The 10,866-nt window shown below is 42.5% G+C and overlaps 1 protein-coding gene across 1 annotated transcript; it reads left to right on the top strand.

The window, feature by feature from the left end:
• The first annotated feature begins 247 nt into the window (after positions 1-247).
• LOC125528956 (protein TOPLESS-RELATED PROTEIN 2) lies at positions 248-8,972 on the top strand. Its single transcript, XM_048693377.1, has 25 exons — positions 248-564; positions 667-846; positions 936-1,049; positions 1,145-1,303; positions 2,426-2,606; positions 2,683-2,809; positions 2,899-3,008; positions 3,111-3,249; positions 3,335-3,444; positions 3,586-3,655; positions 3,851-3,924; positions 4,118-4,213; positions 4,291-4,386; positions 4,586-4,713; positions 4,834-5,068; positions 5,145-5,312; positions 5,660-5,767; positions 5,836-5,985; positions 6,279-6,389; positions 6,474-6,653; positions 6,824-6,952; positions 7,414-7,509; positions 7,708-7,893; positions 8,095-8,267; positions 8,354-8,972. Exons 1-25 carry the CDS (start codon positions 485-487, stop codon positions 8,568-8,570), a joined length of 3,417 nt encoding a protein of 1,138 aa, XP_048549334.1. The 5' UTR covers positions 248-484; the 3' UTR covers positions 8,571-8,972.
• The last annotated feature ends 1,894 nt before the right edge of the window (positions 8,973-10,866 follow it).

The raw sequence follows: 10,866 nt of genomic DNA, 5'->3' as shown, positions 1-10,866 counted from the left end.
GGGATGGGGGCGACCACTGAGACGCGCCGCCCCGCGGCGGCGGAACGGGCAGGCATAGGCGGCCGCTTCTTGGCTTTATTGGACTCAGATGACGAGGATGCCGACGGGGACGGCGAAGATCCAGGAGGTTCACCGGCGTCGCCTACTCCATCGGATTTGATTTTCGATTTATTTCACGCAGGTTACTCCGAGGATGATGTAGCCACAACTGTAGACTCGGTTCTGCGGGCCGCCGGAATCGGGGGAGATCCCGCCGGGATGGGTCCGCTTGGGCTGTGACCTCGCTCCCGCCGCCCGTTTCGTCTCAGGGGTTTTCGCCCTGCTAGGGTTCTAAGCTACTCGTTGGTTGTTTGGTGCGGTTTTTTCGAGGGGCGGTTGGGGCCCTGCGCTGGTTTCTACGGAGATTTGGGAGGGGATCTGCCGCCAAGGCGGGAGTCCTCCTTCGTCGTGAGCGCTGGAGACGCAGGGCGGGATCGGGGGAGCCATGTCGTCGCTCAGCAGGGAGCTGGTCTTCCTCATCCTGCAGTTCCTCGACGAGGAAAAGTTCAAGGAGACGGTGCACAAGTAAGTGTCTCGTCTCGTCTGGTTGATCAAGACAAAGTTTTGGAGCTATCTGGAGTTGTTGAAGCTGTTTTTTTTAACCCCCCGTCCATTTTGGTCGCGCAGGTTGGAGCAGGAATCGGGCTTCTACTTCAACATGAAGCACTTCGAGGACCTGGTCCAAGGTGGGGAGTGGGACGAGGTGGAGAGGTACCTCAGCGGCTTCACCAAGGTGGAGGACAACCGCTACTCCATGAAGATATTCTTTGAGATCCGCAAGCAGAAGTACCTTGAAGCCCTCGACAGGTAACTCATATTGAAGCCTCTCCTATCCTGCTCATTTGCTCAGGATCAACAGCGATTTGCAGGCGCTCAACTCAGTTTGCCTTTTGCAGGCATGATCGGGCCAAGGCAGTGGAGATACTCGTCAAGGATTTGAAGGTGTTTGCCTCCTTTAACGAGGAGCTGTTCAAGGAGATAACGCAGCTGCTGACTCTGGATAATTTTAGGTGTGGTGCCAATCGCTTGTTTGGAGCATTTTCGTAGAGCAGAATGCTTGTGCATTGTGCTAATGTGGATGTAATTCTGTCTAAATCACAAACAGGCAAAATGAGCAGCTGTCCAAATACGGGGATACAAAGTCAGCCCGGAATATCATGCTCATGGAGCTTAAGAAGCTTATTGAGGCAAACCCTCTGTTCCGAGACAAGCTTAATTTCCCACCATTTAAAGCCTCGAGACTGCGCACATTGATCAATCAAAGGTGTTTGGTTAATTTTATTCATTGCATGCATTTAATTACATGTTACTATTTTTTTCTACAGAGGGATGCGATCTGCTTGAACAATTTGTACTATTATTTCTTGAGCAAATAAGATTTGACGTGCGTAAGATTCTGTTTAAATTTGTACTATATAACATAGCAGGCCAGCGCATGTTTTTCCTAATGGTACTTATAAGATTGGAAATGAGCTGTCACAAAGCTGCTATATTGGGAGGGTTTCCCTTTTTTTTGTTTTCTTCTGGCCGTGCTTCCATCTTTCCTTAAAATGAGATGGATAAGTGAGAAAAAGAGGTGTGCAGTCTTTATACGGACACAAACTCGAAGTTTAGCACTTTCACGATGTATAAGGGGTATTTATGATTCTTGATTGTCAATGGTCATACTCCAACCATTTAGTTTGGAAATTAAGAGGGGTGTGTAAAAGGCAAACAGAATTAGCATTTTCTAGTGCTTTACCAAATCCTTGTTGTAGTTGTGAAGAGGGAGTTGTCCTGTCCATTTCATAAATGTTGTCCATATGTACTTGGGACATTTGATTGCTTGAACTTTAGGAGTTGACTATTCGTAAGTTGCCTGAATATTTTCCTCATCTGAGTCACATTTCTAAGCCTTTGGATCAACATCCAACCACTCTTACCTCATGCCACTCCAGATATAACATATGGAATGCAAATTGCAGAGTACACTAAAACTGCACCCTTCCAGGTTGTAACTTTAGCCCAACTAATATGCAATTTCAGGGATCTGTGATAATTTCAAGCAACTGAGAATTAGCAAAATAACAAGTTTTAGGTACTCATTTGTAGCTTCTTACCTTGGTAATATGTTTGATATGATTTCTACTTACAATTTTTTTGGGGTGTCAGTTGGTTACTCTGTATGGCAAGTTCTTGCAGAATATAACAAAGATGTGTAGGTTTGTGACGTGCCATATTTTTTTTCTTTCTATTTTTTCTGCATACTGCCTATATTCAACACATGCAATGCCTGGGCTGTTTCCATAATGAAGACCTACAAGGCTTTCAGTATTGCCTTCTCTTTCTTTAGTTTCTTGTGGAGGGTGATGCTAACTGGACTGCTTTGATTTTGTATGTCATGTAGTCTTAACTGGCAACATCAGCTCTGCAAGAATCCTAGACCAAACCCTGACATAAAGACACTCTTCACGGATCACTCCTGTGCTGCTCCTACCAATGGAGCAAGAGCTCCTCCCCCTGCCAATGGTCCTCTTGTTGGACCAATCCCCAAGACAGCTGGATTCCCTCCAATGGGTGCTCATGCTGTACGTATCACGGCTATAGTTGAACATTTTGACTTTTTATATCATCCTATCATTTACTATATTCTCAATCTTGCAGCCGTTTCAACCCGTGGTTTCACCATCTCCAAATGCAATTGCTGGTTGGATGACAAATCCCAATCCCTCCTTGCCACATCCTGCTATTGCACAAGGGCCGCCCGGTCTTGTTCAGCCACCAAACACAGGTATCATAAAACTGCAATTCAGCAAAATGGTGTCTGTCACTGTTTCAATGTTGTTTCATTTTTTGTTTGGATGCTCTATTTGTTTGCAGCGGCATTTCTGAAGCATCCAAGGACTCCTACAAGTGCGCCTGGCATTGACTATCAGTCTGCAGATTCTGAACATCTGATGAAAAGAATGCGTGTAGGCCAGCCAGATGAGGTATTTGGATGAACTTGGACTTGCCATAGTTTCTGCTCTTTACTCATTTCTGTAACAGTGGATTGATGAAGGAGTTTTGACACCTTAAAAAAACTATATCAGGTGTCATTCTCTGGTGCAAGCCATCCTCCCAATGTTTACAGTCAAGAAGACCTCCCCAAACAAGTTGTTCGCACACTCAATCAGGGTTCTAATGTTATGAGCCTGGATTTCCATCCTGTTCAACAAACTATTCTTCTAGGTACATTCTTCAAACACTTTGCTTGGTTCTTGAATTTTTACTTTGTTAGTGCATATTAATGTATTTAATATCTGTTGTAAAACAGTTGGAACAAATGTTGGTGACATCGGGATATGGGAAGTTGGTTCACGCGAAAGGATAGCACACAAGACATTTAAAGTTTGGGACATTGGCTCCTGCACCTTGCCATTGCAGGTCATTATTTGAATGATAAATTCTTGGATCTATTTTATTCTGTGTTGTTAGCAACTTCTAATGTGCTGTAAGCCTGTAATTAGCAGCATTCTGACTTATATTGTGAGTTCTAATGCATAAAGTGTGTTGTTCTTTGTTCAGGCTGCACTAATGAAAGATGCTGCAATATGTGTCAATAGGTGTCTGTGGAGCCCTGATGGAAATATTTTAGGTATGGAAACAGGCAGTTTAACTGCATTATTCAAATACGTGCCATTTTTCAATAAGAAGATAGCATTTGGGCATTGTTTTATGCTTGGGAGTGCATATCATTTGGGCATGCTTCTCTGCTCAGGAGTGTTCTATTCCTTGTCACTTTTCTTGCTTGTCTATAAGATTGATTCTTTAAGCTTGATTTGATTCTCAGGTGTGGCATTTTCAAAGCATATCGTTCAGACTTATACGTTTGTTCCTAATGGAGAGTTAAGACAGCAAGCAGAGGTACATGCATATTGATGAGACTATATATCAATTAGTTTTCTATGTACACCTCCATTCGGTCTGTTTGACAACGCGAGGTTTGGATTCGAGCCCTTAGGTGGACAGAGTCCTTAACTCCCCATAATTCCCAAACTAATCCTCATCGGAACCGCTTAAAGGTTGCTAACTATTTGATTCTTTGTGAATTGCACAGATTGATGCTCACATTGGCGGGGTCAATGACATTGCATTCTCTCACCCCAACAAGTCCCTATCAATTATTACATGTGGCGATGACAAACTCATTAAGGTGAGGTTACTCATGATGTCACTGTTTTTTAGAATGAAAGAGAACATCCTTAGCATGCTTGCACATTTCATTTGCAGGTATGGGATGCTCAGTCCGGACAAAAGCAATACACATTTGAAGGCCATGAGGCTTCAGTGTACTCTGTTTGCCCTCACTACAAGGAGAACATTCAGGTACTTTCTGGATGATTTCACCTCTGCTATTCTTAAGCTATGCTCTGCCATTTTTGTAATGGTACTGTACTTATTGTTTTGGCTGCTATCCATGTTGTCAGGTTCACTTAGTTTAATTTTGGTATCCCAGTCTTGTACTTCAAATTATTTCATCTTTATCGTCTGTCTGTGGGTTTCTACAACTTTAGCTTCTCTGCAGTTTATCTTTTCTACCGCCATCGATGGAAAAATCAAGGCATGGTTATACGACTGTTTGGGCTCACGGGTCGACTACGATGCTCCTGGACATTGGTGTACTACCATGTCTTATAGTGCTGATGGTACAAGGTGAGAAGCTTCAAGTGAAAAATTAAGCTAACATGCTGAAAGATGAAAGATCTACATTATACTTCATTTTTTTAGAATTTCACACCCATATAAATTGTATGTTTTGAAATTTCCTTGCAGGCTCTTCTCTTGTGGAACTAGTAAAGACGGTGATTCCCACTTGGTCGAGTGGAATGAGACTGAAGGAGCTATTAAGAGGACATATAATGGCTTCAGGAAACGGTCACTGGGTGTTGTCCAGTTTGACACAACGAGAAACCATTTTTTGGCTGCTGGAGATGAATTCGTTGTTAAATTCTGGGATATGGATAACACCAACATACTGACAACAACAGACTGTGAGGGTGGACTGCCTGTAAGTCTATTTCTGTAGCTTTTTTTATGAATGTAAGTACCAAGTGTTTTTGCTTGACTTTTACTGATTTATGCAGGCAAGCCCGCGCCTTAGATTCAATAGAGAAGGGTCATTGCTTGCTGTTACAGCAAACGATAATGGAATAAAAATATTAGCAAACACCGATGGGCAGCGTTTGCTGAGGATGCTAGAGAGCAGGGCTTTTGAAGGCTCTCGTGGACCTCCTCAACAAATTAATACCAAGGTAATGGTGCATATACTTTTCATCAACATTTGCTTGTGTCCTAGGTTCACTTAGGGTATAAATGTTACATTAATTTGGTCCTTATTTAGGTCTCTTATTTTCTGCTATTTGTTTTTGTTTGCTCTATGCTGAAATCTTTATTTGAGCCTACAGTCTTAAAGGACATTTGCATCCAGCTGCATCTGTACGGTGCACACAAGATGAGTTCCAATGATGATTTTGAAACAACTAATTCATTCAGCTACTATTCCACTTTAGCTGCATAATGTTGATTTCTATTTGGCCTGGCAATTACTGAAGATCGTATTAATAAGTGCCATGTACTCACTTCTAATTTTTTAATGTAGCCCCCACTGCTCACCAACCTTGGTTCTGCTTCAAATGTATCTAGTCCTATAGCAGTGAACTCAGAGCGACCTGATAGGATGTTGCCTGCAGTATCAATGAGTGGACTGGTTAGTTTCCACAGCCTTTCTTGTTCTTCAATACATTGGCTTGCTAAATGTCGTGAACAAATGTGCAGGCATCTATGGATGTTAGCAGAACGCCGGATGTTAAACCAAGAATAACTGATGAATCTGAAAAGCTAAAGACCTGGAAGTTGGCCGACATTGTTGATTCAGGACATCTTCGGGCACGGCGTTGTCCAGATACAGGAGCATCTCCAACAAAAGTATGTTGGCCAAGTTGCATAATTACCTTTAGTTATCTGTATGTTTTATTGAGTTATAAATATTGAGCCTGCAATTTCAACTTACACATACAATCTGTTTCTTTAAGATATAGAAGAGGGCAGTCATATTGTCTGTTTGATATTTGACTGCAGTTATTATTTCATAAAGGTTTATATTTGCCTGCAGTTTTTTGCTGTATAATTGGCAGTTCACTATTTGCCAAGCAAGTTTGTTAATGCTCTGGGCAATGTAAATTTTCTGATGAGTCACATTTTATTTGTTTCCTCAACAGGTTGTCCGTTTGTTGTATACAAATAGTGGGGTTGCACTTTTGTCTCTCGGTTCCAATGCTGTTCATAAGCTGTGGAAATGGCAACGCAGTGACAGGAATCCTAATGGCAAGGTAGACTGAAGTTGTATTTATTTGGATTTCAGTTGCAATCTTTTTTTGCTTGCCTTCTGAATTTTCTTTACCCTCTTCTGTTAGTCTACTGCATCCATTTCGCCTCACCTGTGGCAACCAGCAAATGGGATTCTAATGACAAATGACACAAGTGATGGCAACCCAGAAGAAGCAACTGCCTGCATTGCGTTGTCCAAAAATGACTCCTATGTTATGTCTGCATCTGGTGGCAAAGTCTCTTTGTTCAATATGATGACGTTCAAGGTAAATGGCTTCTCCAGCATATAGACAATCCCCCCTCCCCCTCTGAACCAACCGTGCACACTTAGGGTAATATAGTGTCCTGATAAGCCATTACTCCAGATAACAAGAACCATAATTGCGTTACTGCCTTTATCCGACTTTCCTGATTAGATATGTGAAATCTGTCACAGGTCATGACTACTTTCATGGCACCTCCACCTGCTGCGACTTTCCTCGCATTCCACCCACAGGACAATAATATTATTGCTATAGGAATGGAAGACTCGACCATTCAAATCTACAATGTCCGTGTTGATGAGGTGTGTGCTGCTAACTTATGGAACTCACTTGAATTGAAGTATCAATGTATCATTGCTTTTAAATAATATGTTTTGTATCTCCTCTTGCTTTGCCCTATTTGAAGTATCTGAGATTACACTTAGGGTGTATTTAGTTTTAGCCCAAGCTCACCCTACCAAAAAATTGGTTAGCCCAAATTTTGTTCACGGTATTGGTTGCCCATGATTCGTCCAATGTTGGCAAGAAAAATGAACTAGAGTGAATAAAATTTTGGTAAGATAGATTTTGGACACAAACGGAACATACCATTACAATTTCTGTCGATCAAAAACCTTCAACCGACACTTATAAATACTTGGGAGTCTTTGTCTGGTAACAATTGAATCCTTTCATGTTGGATTTGCACTTAATATTGATTTATTTTGCACTAAATCTTGATTCGAAGGCCATGTACTAATGTCAACTCCACAAAATTACTTAGGTCAAAAGCAAGCTCAAGGGTCATCAGAAAAAGATTACCGGACTGGCATTTTCTCAATCAATGAATGTTCTTGTATCTTCAGGTGCTGATGCTCAGGTATGATCTTTTACTCTGTTATAAATTATTGTAGCAGCTAAATGTTCAAATTGCTATGCGGAAACGGTCCAATTCATGTTAGTCGCATGCCAGGCCATTCATTATTCTGTTTATTATATTTTCTTTGCGATTGGGCAAACAACTATGATGTCATATATTTGTTCTCAAATCATTGATTGATGAAACCAAAATTTGCAGCTATGCGTCTGGAGCATTGATGGTTGGGAGAAGAAGAAATCAAAATATATCCAACCCCCGGCAAATCGCTCTGGTGCTTTAGTTGGCGATACAAGGGTCCAGTTTCACAATGACCAAACACATCTTCTTGTAGTTCATGAGAGCCAACTGGCAATCTATGATGGAAATCTTGAATGCTCGCGCTCGGTTAGTCATGACTAAAATTTATTATTTTTGTATCTGCTCGTTATTCCATATTCACATTGTTTCTTACCCTAGGTTTATTACTCACTGCATGTCATTGCTAAATATTTTTGATTTATACATATTTGCTTTTTTCTCCTTTATGGATTATTATTGTTACTGGGCATCATCATTGATTTCCCCTGTTACTTGATGCAAATGCAGTGGTACCCAAGAGATGCACTGCCAGCGCCAGTTTCGAGTGCAATATACTCGTGTGATGGTCTCCTGGTTTATGCTGGTTTCTGTGACGGTGCTATTGGAGTATTTGAAGCCGAGTCCCTTAGGTTGCGTTGCAGGATTGCACTTTCCGCCTATGTGCCTCCTTCAATATCTAGGCATGCTGCTCAGTGTCACTGCTTGTTTTTGTTTTCATACATGGTTGCGTTTTGCTTATTATTTCCCCTGTTTGTTAATCCAACAGCGGGGCAAATGTGTACCCCATGGTTGTAGCGGCGCATCCCTTGGAGCCTAACCAGATTGCAGTTGGAATGAGTGATGGGGCAGTTCATGTGGTTGAGCCGCTGGACGCGGACCCAAAGTGGGGAGTCGCGCCTCCCCAGGATAACGGAGCCCACCCGTCCATGTCATCAGCTCCAGCAGCATCTAACAACCAGACGTCTGATCAGCCAACGAGATGACTCAGGCCACTAAACAATGGTAGGACTCTAGGAGACAGGGAGAAAGAAAACAGTTAGATTCATGAGACAAGGTGAGGTGATATGTATCAATTCCACACCATCTCCTTGCCACAGGTGGTGATTGATGATGGCATGTCTAGATTAGTTTTTGGTTCCTGGTTGTTTTTTTGCCCCCAAAATCTTAACTTCATCACCTGGTGCCCTCTTCCTTTGTAAAGCTTTTCCTGCTCCCAGCTAGTGGTGGTTACTTAGAAGCCTTTATTTGTTTTTATTTATTTATGCTCCTTTATTTGTGGGGGTAGTTACTTTGTAGTGTAAAATATGCTTGTCATGTTGGATGATGATGATATTTGCTTTGCTTGTTGCCGCCGATTCGATTGGCTATTTAGCTTATTTAATTGATGGGAGGATTTGTAGTGTAAAGGTTTTGAAGATGATTTGATTTGCTTTGTTGAAATTGGTTGGCACTATGTGGTGGTTTGCTAAGTCAACGTCCAAAGCCGGTGGACGCTAATTGTAGTGTAAAATATGCTTGTTATGTTGGATGATGATGATATTTGCTTCGCTCGTTGCCGCCGATTCGATTGGCTATTTAGCTTATTTGATTGATGGGAGGATTTGTAGTGTAAAGGTTTTGAAGATGATTTGATTTGCTTTGTTGAAATTGGCTGGCACAATGTGGTGGTTTGCTAATCCACGTCCAAAGCCTCGGACGCTAATTGTAGTGTAAAATATGCTTGTTATGTTGGATGATGATGATATTTGCTTCGCTCGTTGCTGCTGATTCGATTGGCTATTTAGCTTATTTGATTGATGGGAGGATTTGTAGTGTAAAGGTTTTGAAGATGATTTGATTTGCCTTGTTGAAATTGGTTGGCACAATGTGGTGGTTTGCTAAGTCCACGTCCAAAGCCGGCGGACGCTAAGGCCTACAAAGCGATGCTATTGGCGGGAGTTGAGAAAATCCCAGCGATCAGGAATAGGGTTCTTTCCTAGGTTCGGGGCATCTCCGACGCTATTACTGCACCAAATAAAAGTGGACATGTTTGGACGTGTCTGTGGACAGCTTCAGGGGAGCCAGCCAGCCAACTTGGTCCATCAAATAAAAATGATGCACCAAATAAAAGTGGACATGGCATTTTCATTAATATAGGGATTCTTTTTACATAGCAAAAGTTAAGGATTTAATTATTCGAGTCTAAATCTTTGCTGGCCATGGGCATGTCCATGTCCCACGTCCTACTCTTTGCTATTGGAGGTGAGATAGACGTGGACGGTCCGACCTCGTGGTTGTTGCGGCCTGTTGTTGCGGCCTGGCGCGAACAATCGTGAAGTTGTCGATGTTGGCAGTGTTTTTGTTCGCAATCGCATGTGCTGCCTCGGCTGTGATCTACTCGAATTGGTGGTCGCACTCCGTCTTGTTAACATGAAGTTGCCACCGCTCATGACAGATGGTGCGGGCGCTACGCATGGACTCGTATAACGCTCGTTGCTTATCCGCGACACCCAAATTCTCAGTGACCATGGTCGTGATGACCTCCTTGTTCGCCTGCTCGTCGACGATTTGGTCCTCTGTGAGCTGGTGCTGCAGGTTGTATCGTCCTCCTGGAACATCCAAAACATGAAGACCGGCAGTGCCGCTTGCTGCGCCTCTGCCATGACGGCTAGTTAGTGCCAACATGAGCTATCTCAATGTCACCTCTTCCAACATGATCTCTTATGAAATGTTGATGAATGGCAATATGCTTGGTGCGGCTATGTTGAATGGAGTTGTTGGCGATCTTAATTGCACTCTCATTGTCACATAAAGAGGCATCTTGTTCGTAGTAATACCAGAACCTTTTGATGTTTGCCTCATCCAGCCATCACATACAACAACTTGCGGCGGCAAAATACTCGGCTTCATGGTGGAGAGGGAGACACACTTTTGCTTCTTCAAGGGCCAACTTACCAGGGAGCGTCCAAGGAATTGACATGAACCCGAGGTTGACTTTTGTTGTACTCTATTGGAATTAGGAGTTTGAGAAAATATCACCGGAAAAGTTTCCGAGATAATAGGAATTGTTTCGAGAGAAAACCGAAAGTGTTTCAGGGAAACCAAAAGCGTTTTGAAGAAAATTAGGAAGGTGGAAAAGTTCTGAGGGACCTAATAATAATATAAGAGGGCGACAATATTTATCGGGACCCCCAGGATTATTCTAGGTGCGATAGGCTGCCATATAATAGGCTAAAGTCTATAAGGGGGTAACCACATGGACCTAGAGGCTCCATAAGGGTGGCGCCCCCCTTTGGCTTG

The sequence above is a fragment of the Triticum urartu genome, unplaced genomic scaffold (assembly GCF_003073215.2).
Source record: "Triticum urartu cultivar G1812 unplaced genomic scaffold, Tu2.1 TuUngrouped_contig_5237, whole genome shotgun sequence".
Lineage (NCBI taxonomy): Eukaryota > Viridiplantae > Streptophyta > Magnoliopsida > Poales > Poaceae > Triticum > Triticum urartu.
Note: the sequence above shows the minus strand (reverse complement) of the source record. Positions and strands in the feature narration are given on the sequence as shown.

Bases quoted from the DNA above. Each gene is read 5' to 3' on its own strand.
- LOC125528956 (XM_048693377.1), top strand. From the start codon at position 485: ATGTCGTCGCTCAGCAGGGAGCTGGTCTTCCTCATCCTGCAGTTCCTC. The intron at 565-666 runs GTAAGTGTCTCG...TTGGTCGCGCAG, and splicing joins TTCAAGGAGACGGTGCACAA to GTTGGAGCAGGAATCGGGCT. The intron at 847-935 runs GTAACTCATATT...TGCCTTTTGCAG, and splicing joins TACCTTGAAGCCCTCGACAG to GCATGATCGGGCCAAGGCAG.